Raw genomic sequence first — 20385 nt, forward strand, 5'->3', positions numbered from 1 at the left:
TCAAAACTCACCTTTGTGCATTCACGCACAGTATAAAACTTTTGGTGGACAAAATGAGACAAAGAAGTGGCATATTTGCACCATGAAATGATTAACTTAAACAAGTTCAAAAACTGTGTAGGGTGTTACCATTTAGTGGTCAATTGTACGGAATATGTACTGTAATGTGCAATCTACTAACAAAAGTTTCAATCAATCAATCAATAAAACATGTCTTTGTATGGCAGCGTTGGTAAAGTTACACATGTAAACAAACTGTTGAGTCACAGTCAACACAATGGTGAGTTCATGGGCCGCTGAAACTGGTAGGACAAAACAGTACTCGCCAAATACTCTCATCAATGAAGCATAAACACAAATCTATTAAACAGTGGACTTTCTAACAATTAGGAAGGTTTGTGTAGTGTTTGTCCTACAGAAACCATATTAAAACAAAAACATGTTTTTCACCCCATTTTTTTTTTCATCTCCATACATTTTCGAAAGAGCTCCCTGGAGCCACCAGGACGTCGCCAAAGAGCCGCCTGTGGCTCTACAGCCGCGGTTAGCTGACCCCCGAGGTAGATGGATGCATCCCTCTGCGGTTTTACATGACAAGACCTAAACATCATTTTTGACGTAGAGAATTACTGACACCCTGTGGCGGTATGATGTTACTAAATTTAGTTATTTGGCACTTCCTTTTTTTCAGGAAGTCATCATTAGTACGCTTGAGAAGCAGTTAATGACTTTTATGTCTACTAGACCAGTGGTCCCCAACCTTTTTGTAGCTGCGGACCGCTCAACGCTGGATAATCTGTCCCGTGGGGGGGGGGGAAGTTACACAAAAACCTCCCTTTTTCTTTGTCATGAAAAAGGGAGTTGTTTTTGTGTTGGTGCACTAATTGTAAGTGTATCTTGTGTTTTTTATGTTGATTTATTAAAAAATGAATAAAGAAAAAGAAAAATATATTAAAAAATTTTCTGCGGCCCGGTGGTTTGGGACCACTGTACTAGAATAGAATAGAATAGAAAGTACTTATTGATCCCTGGGGGAAATTCAGCACCACAGTTCGCTCACAATAAACAATAATATATGACGTATATATAATATATGAATAATATAGATTCCTTATATATTCTACATTTAAGTGCAGTCAAGGAACATATGTATTATAGTCGGTATGAAGGACATCCTGTGGAACATATGTATTATACAGTCTGATGGCTGTCGGTATGAAGGACATCCTGTGTCGTTCCGTGTTGCATTTTGGGAGTCCGAGCCTTCCACTGAACGTGCTGATTCTCTCCGCAAGGTCCGAGTGTAGTGGGTGGGAGGTGTTGTCCATAATTGCTAGCAGTTTTGGTAGACTTCTCTCTGACACCACCACCAGAGAGTCCAGCTCCACTCCTACCACGTTTCTGGCCTTCTCTACCAACTTGTCCTGTCTTGCGTCCCTCGCTCTCAGCCCGCTGCCCCAGCAAGCCACGGCGTACAAGAAAGCGCTCGCCACCACCGACTCGTAGAACATCTTCCTTTGTACAGACGTTGAAGGATCCTAGCCTCCTGAGGAAGTAGAGGCGGCTCGGTCCCTTCTTGTAGAGGACCTCAGCGTGTTTTGACCCAGTCAGCTTGTTGTCGATGTGTACTCCGAGGTATTTATAATCCTCTACCATGTCATCGACCCCCCTGATGGAAACAGGGAGAACTAGACCTCTACACAACATGCTGAGGTTAAACCACGTACCCTTGTTAACGACTTACTATGTCCTTTATGGTGATGGGACATGTATGACTAAAAAAAATGTTGTCCATTTAATATACAATTACTGACACTTTGTGGCTTCATGTTACTACATTTAGCTACTACACCCGTGTTTTTTTTTTCAGGTCACAAGGTGGCTTTTTATGAGAGGGAAGGGGAAAAAACTTTTATCAATTTAAAGGCAAAAATACTGAGGCACTTATTCATTCAAAATGTTTTCATTTATTAAATCATACTCAACATGGAATTCCAGGAGATTCGAAAGAATCCAAATGAGACCTTGACATGGTCAAGCTTTAATCTTCTTCAGGCTCCTCCTCGCCTTCCCCTTCATCCTCCGCGGTGGCGTCCTGGTACTGCTGGTACTCGGACACCAGGTCATTCATGTTACTTTCGGCTTCGGTGAACTCCATCTCGTCCATGCCTTCGCCCGTGTACCAGTGCAGGAAGGCCTTCCGCCGCAGCATGGCCGTGAACTGCTCGGAGATACGCTTGAACATCTCCTGGATGGCCGTGGTGTTGCCGATGAAGGTGACGGACATCTTGAGGCCGCGGGGCGGAATGTCGCAGACGGCGGTCTTGACGTTGTTGGGGATCCACTCGACGAAGTAGCTGCTGTTCTTGTTCTGCACGTTGAGCATCTGCTCGTCCACCTCCTTCATGGACATGCGCCCCCGGAACATGGTGGCCACGGTCAGGTAGCGGCCTTGACGTGGGTCGCACGCCGCCATCATGTTCTTGGCGTCGAACGCTTGCTGAGTAAGTTCGGGAACGGTTAGGGCTCGGTACTGCTGGCTCCCCCTGCTAGTCAGGGGGGCAAAGCCCGGCATGAAAAAGTGCAAACGAGGGAAGGGCACCATGTTGACGGCCAGTTTACGGAGGTCGGCGTTGAGCTGACCAGGGAAGCGCAGGCAAGTGGTGACTCCGCTCATGGTGGAGGACACCAGGTGGTTCAGGTCTCCGTAAGTGGGCGTGGTCAGCTTGAGCGTGCGGAAACAGATGTCGTAGAGAGCCTCGTTGTCGATGCAGTAGGTTTCATCCGTGTTCTCAACCAGCTGGTGGATGGACAGCGTGGCGTTGTACGGCTCCACCACCGTGTCGGACACCTGGTGAAGACACACAACCTCAATCATCGCACTCACGCTGTATCACAAAGACGCTCACCTTGGGGGAAGGCACCACGCTGAACGTATTCATGATCCTATCGGGGTATTCCTCACGGATCTTGCTGATGAGCAAGGTTCCCATGCCTGATCCTGTTCCCCCGCCGAGAGCATGTGTGAGCTGGTAACCTTGCAGGCAGTCGCAGTTTTCCGACTCTTTGCGCACAACATCCAGGACCGAGTCCACCACCTCAGCTCCCTCGGTATAATGACCTTTGGCCCAGTTGTTACCAGCACCGCTCTGACCTGCGCAGGGAGCAGCAATACTTAGCCAATCTGAACTTAATAAATACACACTTTTAATTGACCCACCAAACACAAAATTGTCTGGTCGAAATATCTGCCCAAAGGCTCCGGATCTCACAGAGTCCATGGTGCCTGGTTCCAAGTCCACAAGAACAGCGCGGGGCACATATTTACCGCCTTAATGCAAAAAATGACAATGTAAGTCAGAAATTGAGAGGAAGCTACAAAACCTAAAGGTAACGGTAACCTGTGGCTTCATTGTAGTAAACATTGATCCTGTCCAGCTGCAGGTCACTGTCTCCGTGATAGGTCCCGGTGGGGTCAATGCCATGCTCGTCACTAATTACTTCCCAGAACTGCAAACAGAAAAGAACATTATCACAATCGAACGCAAGTAATGGGCAAACGCAGATCAGGCGATGTGTGTGCGGACCCCGTTTTGCATGAAGAAGCGCATGTAAAATGTCCATTTATGAATGACACGCTTCATATGAAATGTTACCACAAATGTATTGCTAGCTGCTGCCTGCTCCATCACTGATTAGATTATAATGGCATATTTCTCCATGCAATCAATGCAAGTTTGATTGAAAAGACAAATTGTTCTAATTTAAAAAGTGTGAAAAATATCAATAACTGGGCAGCCCCGAGTTGGTTATGACAGTGGTTCTCAAATGGGTGTACGCGTACCCCTGGGGGTACTTGAAGGTATGCCAAGGGGTACGGGAGTTTTTTTTTAAATATTCTAAAAATAGCAACAATTCAAAAATCCTTTATAAATATATTTATTGTGAAGTGAATTATATTTATATAGCACTTTTTCTCTAGTGACTCAAAGCGCTTTACATAGTGAAACCCAATATCTAAGTTACATTTAAACCAGTGTGGGTGGCACTGGGAGCAGGTGGGTAAAGTGTCTTGCCCAAGGACACAACGGCAGTGACTAGGATGGCGGAAGCGGGGATCGTACCTGCAACCCTCAAGTTGTTGGCACGACCGCTCTACCAACCGAGCTATACCGGGCGGTATAGCTCGGTTGAATAATACTTCAGCAAAAGATGAATGTATGTTCATAAAACTGTTGACAGCTAGATTTTTCGTGTACACGTTCCATAAATATTGATGTTTCTTTTTTTTGTGAAGAAATGTTTAGAATTAAGTTCATGAAACCAGATGGATCTCTATTACAATCCCCAAAGAGGGTACTTTAAGTTGATGATTACTTCTATAAGTAGAAATCTTTAATTATCATTGAATCACTTGTTTATTTTTCAACAAGTTTTTAGTTATTTTTATCTTTTTTTCCAAATAGTTCAAGAAAGACCACTACAAATGAGCAATAATTTGCACTGTTTAACAATTTAATGAATCAGAAACTGATGACATAGTGCTGTATTTTACTTTATCTCTTTTTTCCAACCAAAATGGCTTTGCTCTGATTAGGGGGTACTTGAATTTAAAAAATCACTGAAAAAAGGTTGAGAACCACTGGGTTATGAGATTACATAAAAAATATGTTTGTGTACATAAATAAAACATGTCCAATTACAACAATTATTATATAAGGGTAGAAGGCACTGTTAGGTTGCAAGTTTACATAAAATCTACATTAAAAAGTGTACACAATGTGGTGAGTAGGATTAGCAGAATGTTCCTTGTAGAACTACCCAAAAACAATGGATTGTTTCAATGTAAGATATGTTTGCCAATTGTAATGACACCAAAAGTACATTAACCATTGCAATTATTAGCTTGTAAAGTTTACAGTACATGCTAAAGGGCCAAACAAGGGGGTCAATGGAGAGTATATTTGGATTTAGCCTTAAAGCTATTTATTCATTTTTTGTACATCCGGGTACTGAGCCAGTACCCGGATGTTAGTAATAGTAAGTTAGCTGTGCGAGTGCAACATCCGGGTACTGAGTACTGGAGTCGACACGTCCTAAATGTCGAGTGTAATCGTCACTCCGTCATGTTGGCCACGGAGAAGAAGATACTCGAGTGGATAAAATCCACAGTAAATAAGGCGACGAGACGACTAAGTATCATTTCCGGTAAGAGCGCAACGTCACTTGCTGATATTGGACAACACACGGCCGTCGAAATTCGCGCCCTGACGTGACGTGTCAATGACATAAGTACTAATTTACATAAGTGTACTAATTGTACATAACATTGACGTGTACATGACATAAGTATTAATTTACATATGACATAAGTGTACTAATTGTAACATGACGTGTACATAACTTAAGTACTAATTTACATAAGTGTACTAATTGTACATAACAGAAGTGTACTAATTGTAACGTGTACATAACATAAGTACTAATTTACATAAATGTACTAAATGTACATAACATAAGTGTAGTAATTGAAACGTTGTGTATTTAACATACGTACTAATTTACATAAGTTTACTGTACATAACATAAGTGTACTAATTGTAACGTGACGTGTACATATGTGGACACTTATGCTGTGTACTAATTGTACATGACACATGACATGAGTGTGCTAATTGAAACGTGACGTGAACTAAGTGTACTAATTGTACATAACATAAGTTTACTAATTGAAATGTGATGTGTACATAACATTAGTACTAATTTACATAAGTGTACTAATTGTACATAACATAAGTGAACTTATTTAGCACATGACGTGTACATATGTGTACACTTATGTTGTGTACTAATTGAAACGTGTACTAATTGTACATAAGTGTACTAATTGAAACATGACGTGTACATAAGTGTACTAATTGTATATAACATAAGTGTACTAATTGAAACATGACATGTACTAAGTGTACTAATTGCACATAACAAGTGTATTCACCTTTGTGATTTTGTTGACTTTATCGTTGGAAATGCATCCACATCAACATGTCTACGAGAAAAAGGGAATTCCTGTTTATAGCTCGGTTGGTAGAGTGGCCGTGCCAGCAACTTGAGGGTTGCAGGTTCGATTCCCGCTTGTGCCATCCTAGTTACTGCCGTTGTGTCCTTGGGCAAGACACTTTACCCACCTGCTCCCAGTGCCACCCACACTGGTTTAAATGTAACTTAGATATTGGGTGTCACTATGGAAAGCGCTTTGAGTCACTTGAGAAAAGCGCTATATAAATATAATTCACTTCACTTCACTTCACTACTAATTGAACGTGACGTGTACATAACATAAGTACTAATTTACATCAATCAATCAATGTTTAATTATATAGCCCTAAATCACAAATGTCTCAAAGGACTGTACAAACCATTACGACTACGTAAGTGTACTAATTGTACATAACATAAGTGTACTAATTGAAAAGCCGCCTATGGTTGGTATTTAGTAGTTGGATAGTGGTTAAAGGAAAAATATTGTGTTTAAACTGATGACCGACGACACGAACGAGCAGCCTCCCAAGTTTCCTCTAAGGTTGAGTTTACAAACCCCTGGCGCTTTTTTTGTACTGTTTTTGTACTTGTTTTGGTTATTATAATTTATTTGCTTGTATGTAAATGTGGATTATAAATAAAGGTTAATAAAAATAAAAATATAAAGTTTCCTGTAAGTGGAGGGGAGCAGGTAAGTACCCATACCCTAAAAGGGACCTGCAGGCAACTACTACTGCAGACATTAGTTCCGCTCTTTATATTAACATGAATCCACGTTAATATATTTATGAATAAAAGTGACGAAATGTAATGACACATCACATGTGCATGTTGATTAATACAATGCCGCCGCCTAGTGGTAGGTATTGGCGCGTCATAATATTAAGTCTTAATTAGTTGTTTTTTTTACATAAAAGTGTTTACTGTTTAGTAATTATATGCAAAATGGTAAATCTATGACTTACTTTGGCACCAATCTGGTTGCCACACTGGCCGGCTTGGATGTGCACGATTTCCCTCATTGTCGATGTATAAATTGTGAAGAAGAGCAAACGTCGAAATGTCTTCCAAGGCTTCTGCTGTTCCTTTCTTTATTTTCTTCGTCTTCTTTCTCGTCTCCCTCTGTCTTTCTGGCAATAGAGTCTCCTCCACTACGGCGGGCTCCTGTACGCCAAATCGTGGCCCCCCGTGCACAAACACACTCCCCTCTGTCACAGAGGTGCGCGGCCGCCGCACGCAAGCACATGCAAGCGTGCACGCAGGTGACGCCCGCACGTCGACTTCCGAGTTACCTTGAACAATGACTCATGGTGTGTCACTGTGAGAGTGACATACGGTGACATACTCACTCATGCATCACATCGTCACAACACGTTATGTACGCCTCATTTGCAGCGCGACGTCACACAACAGAACGTGCACCTGCGTTTCTATGGAAACACTGTGCAAAACTACTTGAAATATTTCATTTTACAATTGAGTAGGCATTTTTATTGCAATTACATGACATCTAAAACGATGAATGATTATAAAAGCATTGCAACCTGCAGATAACTAAGTTATGCTACAACTCTATAAACACGTGTACCGCAAAAAAAAAAAATTGTTTCAGTGATTAAATTAAAAAAGTGAAACTCATATTCTATAGAGTCATTGCACTCAGGGTGAAATATGTCAAGAATGTATTGAAAAATGTGATTGTGAATATTGTAAACTACTGCTGTAGCTTCTTGAGCATCTAATTGGTCTCTCTTTCTGAATTAAACTCTTGAACTAATTTTTGCATTTTATGCAAATTTGTCCAGATGCACCTTCTATAGTAAAATTAAAAATAACTCTGAATAGTGCGAAAAGGAAATGAAATGAGAATATTTTTTCCATAATAAAAAAAAGTACTTGATCAGTTACAAAAGACACAATTCCTTCAACTTTTTATTTAAAAAATGATATAAAATATACATGCAGGTCACACGTGAAGTAAACACATTTTGTAATGAACAGAAATAGTGCCTTTAATAATCAAAAGTACATATGAACAGCTCACATATTGGCATTATTTACCTTTTGAATGTAAAGCTAATACATTGCATCATTTAGGTTGCAACATTTATTTTTGAACATATGTAACAGCTGAATGGATGGTCCTAATCAGATAAATTAAATGCAGTTTTACTTTTTAAAGTCCAACAGAAAAACTTCTGCAACATTGCCAGATGTAAGGTACGATAATTATATATTTATACAAAAATGTTAACCTGTTTGATCCGTAGTTGCACAAATCCTATAATGTCGCAGCACGCACACGACATTGATACAATGTTGATTACACGTAAATTTCCTTTAAAACGGATTTGGAAGCAATGCTGCAAAATAGTTGTATTTGTAAATTGAGACAATGTTGATGTTTAACACTGGATCCACGTTGTTGTTTTGCAAAATGACAAAATTTAAGTGGTCAAATCAACGTCACAACCTGAAATTAAATAAACATCAAAAAGCATGTTGTTTCAACGTTGTATTTGTGTTGTAAAATAATGGTCAAAAAATTACCAAGACTTATTAGTCAAATCAATGTCAGAACCCAACATTGATTAAATGTCATCACAAAGCATGTCGTTCCGACGTTAGGTTTGAGTTGCTCAACATTAGGACCTAATTCAACACGTTCTCAACGTTGTTTTAATGTCTTGTACCTGCTGGAGTATGATAATTTGGCCCCCTCAGTAAATGGTAAATGGGTTGTACTTGTATACCGCTTTTCTACCTTTTTTAAGGAACTCAAAGCGCTTTGACACTATTTCCACATTCACCCAATCACACACTGATGGCGGGAACTGCCATGCAAGGCGCTAACCAGGACCATCAGGAGCAAGAGTGAAGTGACGTGACTAGGGCGGTAGTAGGTGGGGATTGAACCAGTAAGCCTCAGATTGCTGGCACAGCCACTCGCCCAACTTCGCCACGCCGTCCCCAAACAGGATACTGCCTATTCTGCGCTTCAAAGAATGTCATTTTTAATTCAGAGGTGGGAGAGGGGTTTTACAGGTAATTACCATACACACACGGACATGTACAAAGAATGAATTGAAATGTTTCTGTAAATGAAACTTTTGATATCTAAATCGGTTGTAGTTGACTTTTGAACATGCAGGCAGTACTAACAGTCAACATAATGTTAACAATTTAGAGTCCTGGCCACAACCAGGTGGAGTGACAATGGGAACTACCAATCGCAAGTTAGCAAAAAACGGCAAAGTCAACGGATTAGCTTGTGGGCTTTCTTAACAGAAACATGTTTCAGTCTAACAACCAATTTCCACTTGGTCCCCTTGAAAAAGTGCAAGATTTTGTCCACACAATAATTTAATCTGGCAAAATGTTTTCTGGATTTACTGATGAAAAAGTCCCAAAGATCTATTGGCCCATTTCGATTGATAGGTTGCCGACCCTCGCTGTACATTTTCCTTAAGTGTGAATGTGATACTGTAGTGTAAGGTTGTTCGTCTAGCTTGTCCTGTGATCTGGCTGGGGACCGGTCCAGCGTGTACCCCACCTTTCACCCAATGTCACACTGTGAGTGTCCTGATGACGATATACTGTACTGATGCCATCTCAGCATGACCAGCAAATAACTACTGTACCTGGCAGTCCTTGAACAACATCAAGATGACCACAGGTTTTGCTGACTGTGCACTTGACACCTAAATGCAGACAATGAACAATGAAGGGCAATGGCGGAAGCAACAAATAATAAAAGGTGCTGATGATAAAGTCCTTTAGTCTTTATACAGTATATGTGTACATAAATACATGTATGTATATGAAGAAACTGATTAGGAGATCATTGCTCATTCTAATACTAAAATAACTGAAATGACAAAAGGATCAATAAGCCATGCGGACTGAAACAGGAATGGAAAAAGGTTAAGAAAAGAATCAAGATAAGATCATTTAAAATGGATTCATGAAACAAGGGTAACAACATTAACATATTTAAGCATATAGTTTATATTTATTTTCTGGTGGAAGTCAAGTTGTGTCAGTCAGCTAAACACTAAAAATAGTATTTCTTTATTTGAGTGACTAAACTAAACTATTGTTTTCTTTTTAACTAAACTGCAGATAGTGCTAGGTGTGTATGTGGGGTAAAGTGAGATGTATTAGGACAAATTACAGTACATTTGAACAATATCAAATTACATGCTAAATATATAGAATATTTTTTTTACCAAAATAAATCGCGATATATAAAATGACCCTGTATATGACAATTGAATCTATTATTTTAGATGTTTTACAACTTGTGTTACTCAGTGAAGGGCGGATTGATGACCATTTTAATCCAACAATTATTTTGTCTTTTCTCATCCCTAATTCTCTTTGTGTGAATGCTTTACAGATGCTGTATGTGCACTGTCGGTGGCGTGTTGTGGAGACAACACACTAAGCAGCACTATGCTAGGCGAAGTAAATGTAAGTTAACTCTGTCGTCACAACCCTGTATCTGCCTAACAAAATGATGCAGCCTTTCACAGTATGACTCAAATCTTAAGCAAAGACTTCAAATCGGTAAAACTAGTTATGAACAATAACACTCACCATGATGTTCTATTTGTGTCATATCTTTGTTGCTCATTTGTAAGCCAAAGTAAAAAGGCAATGAAACAAGACGACACCTTCCTATCGGTGGGAATCAATCAATGAAAGGTAAGCCAACACAGCCGTCATTTGGTCAACTGACTGACACGGAGAATGGTTTGAAATTTCTACACAGGCCTGACCATTTGATAATCTTATTTTAACTTTCTTGAGGTGAACAAAAACATTTTTCGGAACACATTAAAACAGTACTTCTCGTACACTCAGATCTCGTACACCCCACTATTGGTGTGATTCGGTTTCAAGCAAAAATGTTATGTTGCAAAATAAGTCAGCATAGCGCCAAACAATGTTGTAGCAATAACAACATTATTGAGAGTGTTAGAGTGTGTCACTGAATGCACCATTTTACTCAGGTATGTCTAGCCCAGGGGTTACCAACGCGGTGCCCGCGGGCACCAGGTCGCCCGTAAGGACCAGATGAGTAGCCTGCTGGCCTGTTCTAAAAATAGCTCAAATAGCAGCACTTACCAGTGCCTCTATTTTTAAAATTGTATTTATTTACTTGCAAGCTGGTCTCGGTTTGCTCGACATTTTTAATTCTAAGAGAGACAAAACTCAAATAGAATTTGAAAATCCCAAAAAATATTTAAAAGACTTGGTCTTCACTTGTTTAAATCAATTCATTTATTTTCTTTACTTTGCTTATAACTTTCAGAAAGACAATTTTAGGGGGAAAAATACAACCTTAAAAATGATTTTAGGATTTTTAAACACATATACCTTTTTACCTTTTAAATTCCTTCCTCTTCTTTCCTGACAATTTAAATCAATGTTCAAGTATTTTTTTTTTTTATTGTAAAGAATAATAAATACATTTTATTTGTATTCTTCATTTTAGCTTCTGTTTTTTCAACAAAGAATATTTGTGAAATATTTCTTCAAAATTATGATTAAAATTTTTAAAAATTATTCTGGCAAATCTGGAAAATCTGCAGAATCAAATTCGAATCTTATTTCAAAGTCTTTTGAATTTCTTTTCAATTTTTTGTTCTGGATAATCTAGAAGAAATAATGATTTGTCTTTTTTAGAAATATAACTTGGTCCAATTTGTGATATATCATAACAAAGTGCAGATTGGATTTTAACCTATTGAAAACATATCATCAAAATTCTAAAAGTAATCTTAATCAGGAAAAATTACTAATGATGTTCCATAAATTCTTTTTTTAATTTTTTCAAAAAGATTCGAATTAGCGGTTGAATTTTGAATTTTAAAGAGTCGAAATTGAATATAAACTGTTTCAAAATTTAATTTGAATTTTTTTTGTTTTCTCCTCTATCAAACCGTTCAATTAAGTGTTTTTTTCATAATTTATTCTCTACAAAAAACCTTTTTGTAAAAGGAAAAAAAAATGTACGACGGAATGAGAGACAGAAATACCCATTTTTTATATATGTAGATTTATTTATTAAAAGTAAATTGAGCAAATTGGCTACATCTGGCAATTTATTTAAGTGTGTATCAAACTGGTAGCCCTTCGCATTAATCAGTACCCAAGAAGTAGCTCTTGGTTTCAAAAAGGTTGGTGACCCCTGGTCTAGCCAAACAGCCAAGGGTAACAAGGACCTTACCGGCTGTCCTTGGTAGTTTTGTAGAGAGCGTGCATTGACATATTGATGGTAGAGGTAGAATTGTCTCATAAAGTCACGTTACGGACACAGTAATCAATAACACGACAAGACTGAGTCACCAATGTGTGGGATTCTTTGGTTGGATACTGCAGTCCACGGAAAGATAAGCGGGTAAATGAGCAGGTCTGCTAGGTGCAATATTTGGCCATAATATTAGATATGGTGTACGCAAACCGGGGCACACCTTTGCCAAAGATTTCATCGACAACCGTGGTATTCAAACTTTGATTTATGAACTTTTCGATGTACAAACCACAGAATAAAGATATGCTTTAGTGTACAAACCTTGTGTCACTGTATGAACGTTTCATCTACCCATTGTGTGCCTTGCAGCGCAGCCATTTTGTGCCTGGCAACACATCCATTATAGGCTGGCTGATCGATCGCTGGTGCTCGTTGTTAGCTAAGCAAAGCTGAGTTGTTTTTTAGCCTTTTTACATAATGTTTCTAGTTTTTCTAGCTCAATAGGAGTCCAAAGAAAGCAACGGGACAAGCGGTACAAGCGGACAAACATTCAGTAAGTATCCACAACATTGTCAACATTGCCTTCCCCTCTCCATCCCTCTCCCTCCGTCCATCCAAGAGCATTAACCTACAAGAGGATTTTATTTGTATTAATTGAGGGACAAGCGGTAGAAAATGGATGGATGGATGTTGTTGCGACTTAGTTGTTTAAGTTTTGTTGTATCAAACTGAGTGTGCCACAGTGCAAGTAACAATGTGTGTTACTGCAAGTTTTTGTCTTGGCCGCTCACCCACCCCATCATACTTAGTGCAATGCTTGTAGATATTGAATCTTAAAAGTTTGTCTTGTTTTTTTTTCAAATGTATTTTCTTTTTCTTTCACCATGACTGATCATGGTTTTGTGCCTTCACGAAATGTAAACAATTTATGATCTACTTCTGTTGACCCTGAAACACTATAGATCCTTTTGATAACTTGTAGAATGATAGGATATTCAATCTTATCCAAATTGATTCTAGTAATAAATACAACACATGCATTGACCCTAACCTGAATTGGCTAAAATATTCAAATGAAACCATCACTAGTGGATACTATAATGCTGAAACATTTAATATATTACGTAAGAATATCAACTCCAACTCACATTTGTTCCCTACTTTTCACTTGAATGTGCATAGCCTTAAAGGCCTACTGAAACCCACTACTACCCACCACACAGTCTGATAGTTTATATATCAATGATGAAATATTAACATTGCAACACATGCCAATACGGCCTTTTTAGTTTACTAAATTGCAATTTTAAATTTTCCGGGAGTTTCTTCTTGAAAACGTCGCGTAATGATGACGTGTACCCGTGACGTCACAGGCTATTAGCAAATATGAGCGCTGCACACACACACAGCTATAAGTCGTCTGATTTAACGGCATAATTACACAGTATTTTGGAGATCTGTGTTGCTGAATCCTTTGCAATTTGTTCAATTAATATTGGAGAAGTCAAAGTACAAAGATGGAGTTGGGAAGCTTTAGCCGTTAGCCACACAAACACATGGTGATTCCTTGTTTAAAATTCCCGGAGGTGAAACTTTACTATGGATCACAGCGAACATGGATCCCGACCGAATGTCAACCAGCAGGTTTCGGTGAGAAAATGTGGTAAAAAGTTGCTTCTTACCAGAGATCAGCTGAGCTTGTGCCGCCCATAAAGCTGCCGTCGACTTCCCTGAGACACTGAGCGTCAAGACACCCGTGGACACACACTTCCGACTATCAGGTAATATTAAACTCTCTAAAACACTAGCAACACAATAGAAAGATAAGGGATTTCCAATAATTATCCTAGGAAATATGCCTAAAAACATCTAAATCCGTCCCAATGCAATCGCGTTTTTTTTTGTTTTTTTTCTAGTCCGTCGCTATCAATATCCTCAAACACGAATCTTTCATCCTCGCTCAAATTAATGGGGAAATTGTTGTTTTCTCGGTCCGAATAGCTCTTTTTGTTGGAGGCTCCCATTAAAAACATTGTGAGGATGTGAGGAGCCATCAAACATGTGACGTCATCGTCTGCGACTTCCGGTAAACGTGGGGCTTTTCTGTTAGCACCAAAAGTTGCGAACTTTATCGTGGATGTTCTCTACTAAATCCTTTCAGCAAAAATATGGCAATATCGCGAAATGATCAAGTATGACACATAGAATGGACCTGCTATCCCCGTTTAAATAAGAAAATCTCATTTCAATAGGCCTTTAATAGTCCTAATAAGTATGGCGATCTTGTAAAATCATCTATCTTCCCTGAATCATGAATGTTCAGTCATTGCTCTCTCAGAAACATGGCTCTCAGAATCAACAAAAACGCTTTATGACATGTCTCCATATAATGTTGTTCACTCCTGTAGATCAGAAAGAGTAGGAAGTGGTGTGACAATTTATGTCCATTACAGGTTTCAATTTTATGCTAGGGATGATCTTGCTTTTGAGCGTTTTCAACTGATTTTGAATCTCTGTTGAAACTCCTTCAAGTTAATTTTTTAATGGCAAGAACATTATAGAAGGATGTATCTTGATGCAGATATAACACCCTTCAATGCTATTCTTGCATTAACACTAGATGTAAATAATGAAGAAGATAAGGTATGTTTCCTTCCAGGGGATTATAACATTGACTGCTGACTTTCTGAATACAATGTACTACAACTGTCTCTATCCTGTGATTTACAGGACAACAAGTGTTACAAGTTCTTCTGCAACTCTTATTGATAATATATTTACAAATTTGCTGAATAATTTAGCTCAATCAGGTATTTTGGTAACTGATATATCAGATCACTTCCCTATATTTAATCTTCCCTTGCCAAATAACACTGAACATGTGGGAGCAACTAACAGCCCTAAATTTAGAATTTTTAACTCTAGGAATACTGAACGGTTTTAGAAGTTGATTGGCAATAATTAATGGGATGATGTTAAAGGCCTACTGAAATGATTTTTTTTTATTTAAACGGGGATAGCAGGTCCATTCTATGTGTCATACTTGATCATTTCGAGATATTGCCATACTTTTGCTGAAAGGATTTAATAGAGAACATCCACGATAAAGTTCGCAACTTTTGGTGCTGACAAAAAAGCCCTGCCTTTACCGGAAGTCGCAGACGATGACGTCACAAGTGTGGGGGCTCCTCACATATTCACATTGTTTTTAAAGGGAGCCTCCAACAAAAAGTGCTATTCGGACCGAGAAAACAACAATTTCCCCATTAATTTGAGCGAGGATGAAAGATTCGTGTTGATAGCGACGGACTAGAAAAAAAACAAAAAACGTGATTGCATTGGGACGGATTCAGATGTTTGTAGACACATTTACTAGGATAATTCTGGGAAATCCCTTATCTTTCTATTGTGTTGCTAGTGTTTTAGTGAGTTAAATAGTACCTGATAGTCGGAGGTGTGTCTCCACGGGTGTCTTGACGCCAATGTCTCAGGGGAGTCGACGGCAGCTAAGGACGGCACGAGCTCAGCTTTTCTCCGGTAAGAACCGACTTTTTACCACAATTTTCTCACCGAAACCTGCTGGTTGACAGTCCGTCGTAATTCATGTTCGCTTGACCGCGCTCTGATCCATTGTAAAGTTTCACCTCCAGGAATTTTAAACAAGGAATCACAGTGTGTTTGTGTGGCTAAAGGCTAAAGCTTCCCAACTCCATCTTTCTACTTTGACTTCTCCAATATTAATTTAACAAATTGCAAAAGATTCAGCAACACAGATCTCCAAAATACTGTGTAATTATGCCGTTAAAGCAGACGACTTTTAGCTGTGTGTGTGCAGCGCTCATATTTCCTAAAAACCCGTGACGTCTTGCGTACACATCATCATTACACGACGTTTTCAAGACAAAACTCCCGGGAAATTCAAAATTGCAATTAAGTAAACTAAAAAGGTCGTATTGGCATGTGTTGCAATGTTAATATTTCATCATTGATATATAAACTATCAGACTGCGTGGTCGGTAGTAGTGGGTTTCAGTAGGTCTTTAAAAATGCTTACCAGGAATTCAAGCATTTTAATTCTACTTTTCCTTTCAAAATTACTGGTGACTGCCACCTACTGGTCACACTTATCACTACTCCATGTACTAAATAAAATAGCTTCGAGGTCGGTAAGCAAAACCGGAATTATTACTTATATTAGGCTTATATTAGGTTAAAGGATTGTAAGTGTGCCATAAAGTCAGAAAATTACAGTAAATAGAAAGTTGCTCCATCAACCCCATGTCATGTTTGTTTGATGTACAGTACTGTACAGCGCTTCATATTGCGTTGAAAGCACACAACTTTTTCTTAAACATGGACTTTTTTTGAGGCTGGAACGCATTATTTATGTGTACATTGCTTAATATGTATACATTTGCTTTTATACACAAGCGTTTGTATTTATGAACCCAATTAGGTTTGTAAATTGACGTGCCACTGTTCTAAAATCCATCTTTATCCCTGCTCATGTTCAATAATCACCTGTTAATTGTGTAGTAACTAAAATGTCCGTCCATCAGGATAGGGAATGTTCTTTCATTCACTGGATAATGTTTGTGCTTTCATCTGGTCCACTTTATTGTGTTTCTGGTAGAAGTTGGTGAACTTATTGAAGATGTTGGTGATGGGCAAAGCCACCATAAGCAGCCCAGAGAGAATACACAAAGTTCCTACCAGCTTTCCAGCGAGAGTAATGGGAAAAGTGTCCCCGTAGCCCACGGTGGTCATGCTAATGGTGGCCCACCACCAGCCAATAGGGATCGTCTGCAGCTCTGACTCCAGGGACTCCTTCTCGACAAAGTACATGAGTGCAGAGAACATGGAGATTCCCACAAACAAGAAAAGGACCAGGAGACCGACTTCCCGACCGCTGTGTCGCAGCGTGGCCCCCAGAGAGCGCAGGCCCGCCGAGTGGCGAGCCAGCTTTAAGATACGGAAGACTCGCATCAACTTTAGAATCTGCATCACTTTGCCCACCTTCTCCAACTCTGAGTTCTCACCTTTATCCACCAGACCAACATCACAAGCCAAAGTCACGTAGAACGGCATGATTGACATCAAGTCGATGACATTGAGAGGGCTGCGTAAAAAGTTCCTGGCTGATGGAGCGACGACTAGACGAAGAATAAATTCTACAGAAAAGAGGAGGACGCAGAGGTTTTCAAAGAAAGTCAGCACTGGGTCTTCAAGCTGTTTGTTGTTGTGGTCTACCTGCTGGAAGTCTGGCATGCTATGGACACACATGGCCACGATGGACACCAGGACCACACTCATGGATGCAACAGCCATGGCTTTGGCTGAAGTCGAGTACGACGGATTCTCAAGGCGGATCCAAACATTCCGACGCACATTTGCACAGCAGGTGCCGTCAAACAGATCGACTTCCTGGTCCACAGCAGACAGATCTTCTGTAAATGTTTCCCCGCCCACGTCATCGGCTTCATCCAGGAGGTCTTGAAATGAACCGCTACAGCACAAGTCCAGGTGGCACTCCTTGATACCCCAATACTCGATCTCTTGGGAGAAGGACACCACGCACAGACCATCCACCAGGTGCATTTTACCCGTCAGGTAGAAGTTCAGAATATAACCGAAAAAAAGTGGATTACGGTCAAAATAATACTCCATTTCTGCGGGGATGAAGTCATCACAAAGCTCCAGGGCGGCTTCTCTGGAGTTGCAGCACAAAAGACGAGCCAGGCGGGTCTGAGGGAAGCGTTTGAGAACGTTGTGATCCAGTTTTCGTTTGAAACCTCCAACGTTGACGACCATGAAGCAGTCCTCACGAGGGGGAGGGTGAAGGATCTGTCCATACATCATGATGGAATACACACTGGATGGAAACCTCAGAGGGTTTTTTGCCTGTATACACACACACACACAGACACACACACACACACAAATTAGTAATGTGTCTGTGTCATACAATCCGATCCTGGACATGTTTCAGGTTAACACGTGGGTTTCTGTGACACCTTGTTAAAGGAGCTGAATACACACACGCACGCACACACACACACACAGACACACACACACACACACACTACCACTTACACACCAGCATCATCTGCAGTGTTAGTATTTTGCATAACAGGCCAATATATTTTTCATTAAATGTGTAACTAAAAAAAAAAATAGACTAAAAACAAGTATCAATGATACTCAGGAGAATGTGTGCCCGGCAGCACATCCATTGTGGGCGGGACGATCGTTCTAATGTGCTCATTGGATGAAGAGGAAACAAATGCTGTTGCTAGCCACATGTTGGGCAGTAGCTCGTTAATGTAGTTAATGTAGATGGATAGTACCTTCAGAAGAGTTCCCTCAGGAAAATAAAAATTCCAGCAGCAGTGTACAGAATTGAGATCAAATTGAAAAAGTAAATAATGGGGTTATAAATGGAAATAAAATAGAGATATTATAATAAGGGCTTCACGGTGGGAGAGGGGTTAGTGCGTCTGCCTCACAATACGAAGGTCTTGAGTAGTCCTGGGTTCAAACCCGGGCTTAGGATCTTTCTGTGTGGAGTTTGCATGTTCTCCCCGTGAATGCGTGGGTTCCCTCCAGGTACTCCGGCTTCCTTCCACTTCCATAGACATGCACCTGGGGATAGGTTGATTGGCAACACTAAATTGGCCCTAGTGTGTGAATGTGAGTGTGAATGTTGTCTGTCTGTCTGTGTTGGCCCTGTGATGAGGTGGCGAGTGAGCTCGATTGTAGCTGAGATAGGCACCAGCGCCCCCCGGGACTCCAAAGGGAATAAACGGTAGAAAATGGATGGATGGATATTACAATAATAAAAAAAAATTAACAGTAAAAATAAGAATGTAACAAGAGAAACTAGGCAGTAGTGACCATGTTATGAAAATGCATTGCACTGTTTTTTTGTTGCAGTTTATTTCAGTATTGTTATTGTTTTGCCGTGTATCTTGCTACAATTCTGTGGGGATAGCTTCCCCTGTAGCTTAGCTACATTTGATGGAGTAACTTGTAGCTTATCTTACTACATTTTCCAAGTGGCTTGCCCATCACATATAGCACATGAAATAAAGTAGTTTCCACTGCAGTGACATTACCATAAACAATCGTACAACAATACATTGTATATGCATGCTGAATTACTACAACTAACCTTAACCTGGTTAGTTAACCTGGGTTCGATCGAACCCTAGGGGTTCGGTAAGTCGGCCTCAGGGGTTTCGGCATAGCCACCACCACGGAGGTAAAGACACATCCGACTTATCGTGTAAATAATAACGTCTCCCTATCAGTATATTATGGATACCCCCAAACAATGTTCCCTCTAATTTTCCATCTGATTTGCAGCTTGTTTGATCGATTGAAACTTTTATTAGCAGATTGCTAAGGAAGGGAATACATTAATGTATTCTCCTTGTAAACTGTACTGTTTCCTATAATTATATGAAACAGTACAGTTTACAAAGTACAGTACATATTCCGTACAATTGACCACTAAATGGTAACACTTGAATAGGTTTTTCAACTTGTTTAAGACGGGGTCCACGTTAATTACTTCATGGTAATGTGTGTAAGGTGTGGAATTAGTTGTGAGTTCGTGCACTGGGTTGGTTGTTTTCTTTGAACAAGGTGATATTCATTCACGGTTCATTTTGTGCACCAGTAAAAAAACATGAATATTTCTTGAATTTGAAAACAAAAACAAAATTTAAAAACTGGTGGGTATCTCCAACAAGGTTAAGAACCACTGAACGGACCAGAAGCAGATATCATTGTTTACATCCAGAGCAGCCATATTTGAAACAAACTTGTGGAGGTGAGAATTCTCAGACTTTCTGAGTTGGGAATTTTGACTTCCCAGTACGAATGGAAAACAGCATAAGTGCTTCTTGTGTAAAGTGCAGAGGAACTTGGACCTATGCAAACACTTTGGCCGATCCACGTTAACTCTCGATGGGAAATTTGAGTACCATTAAAAAACATGACAGTGTTGCAGGCCTTTTTTTCTTCACCAAAGCACTTCCATCATAATCACTTTAATGCCTCCTGATGCTAAAGGTGTTTAATAA

At 39.7% G+C, this 20385-nt stretch overlaps 2 protein-coding genes and 1 long non-coding RNA gene across 4 annotated transcripts; 1 reads left to right on the forward strand and 2 right to left on the reverse strand.

Annotated features, from left to right (window-relative positions):
• Positions 1-1991: 1991 nt before the first annotated feature.
• Positions 1992-7359, reverse strand: LOC133549847 (tubulin beta-4B chain-like). Its single transcript, XM_061895686.1, has 5 exons — positions 7005-7359; positions 3402-3510; positions 3221-3331; positions 2910-3154; positions 1992-2851 (listed from the first exon to the last, which is right to left on the reverse strand). The coding sequence occupies exons 1-5, from the start codon at positions 7059-7061 to the stop codon at positions 2042-2044; spliced, it is 1332 nt and encodes a 443-aa protein (XP_061751670.1). The 5' UTR covers positions 7062-7359; the 3' UTR covers positions 1992-2041.
• On the forward strand, positions 3084-13448 carry LOC133549849 (uncharacterized). Of its 2 annotated transcripts, XR_009806195.1 has the most exons (4): positions 3084-5208; positions 7180-7301; positions 10439-10746; positions 12795-13448. It is a non-coding gene; the product is annotated as an uncharacterized LOC133549849 (long non-coding RNA). The 2 variants fall into 2 exon arrangements; XR_009806194.1 differs by lacking the exon at positions 12795-13448 and having other exon boundaries at positions 10439-11606.
• Positions 13449-16772: 3324 nt separating this feature from the next.
• LOC133549848 (potassium voltage-gated channel subfamily S member 3-like) lies at positions 16773-18157 on the reverse strand. Its single transcript, XM_061895687.1, has one exon. The coding sequence runs from the start codon at positions 18155-18157 to the stop codon at positions 16874-16876; it is 1284 nt and encodes a 427-aa protein (XP_061751671.1). The 3' UTR covers positions 16773-16873.
• Between the last annotated feature and the right edge of the window lie 2228 nt (positions 18158-20385).

Source organism: Nerophis ophidion, linkage group LG03 (genome assembly GCF_033978795.1).
Source record: "Nerophis ophidion isolate RoL-2023_Sa linkage group LG03, RoL_Noph_v1.0, whole genome shotgun sequence".
Lineage (NCBI taxonomy): Eukaryota > Metazoa > Chordata > Actinopteri > Syngnathiformes > Syngnathidae > Nerophis > Nerophis ophidion.

What these genes read in the sequence shown, in the direction of transcription:
- LOC133549847 (XM_061895686.1), bottom strand. Translation starts at nt 7,061, where the DNA reads ATGAGGGAAATCGTGCACATCCAAGCCGGCCAGTGTGGCAACCAGATT. An exon ending in GCAACCAGATTGGTGCCAAA is followed by an intron (nt 3,511 to 7,004) that starts GTAAGTCATAGA and finishes TTCTGTTTGCAG; the next exon opens with TTCTGGGAAGTAATTAGTGA. An exon ending in GCGTGGTGCCTTCCCCCAAG is followed by an intron (nt 2,852 to 2,909) that starts GTGAGCGTCTTT and finishes TGTCTTCACCAG; the next exon opens with GTGTCCGACACGGTGGTGGA.
- LOC133549848 (XM_061895687.1), bottom strand. Translation starts at nt 18,157, where the DNA reads ATGATGTATGGACAGATCCTTCACCCTCCCCCTCGTGAGGACTGCTTC.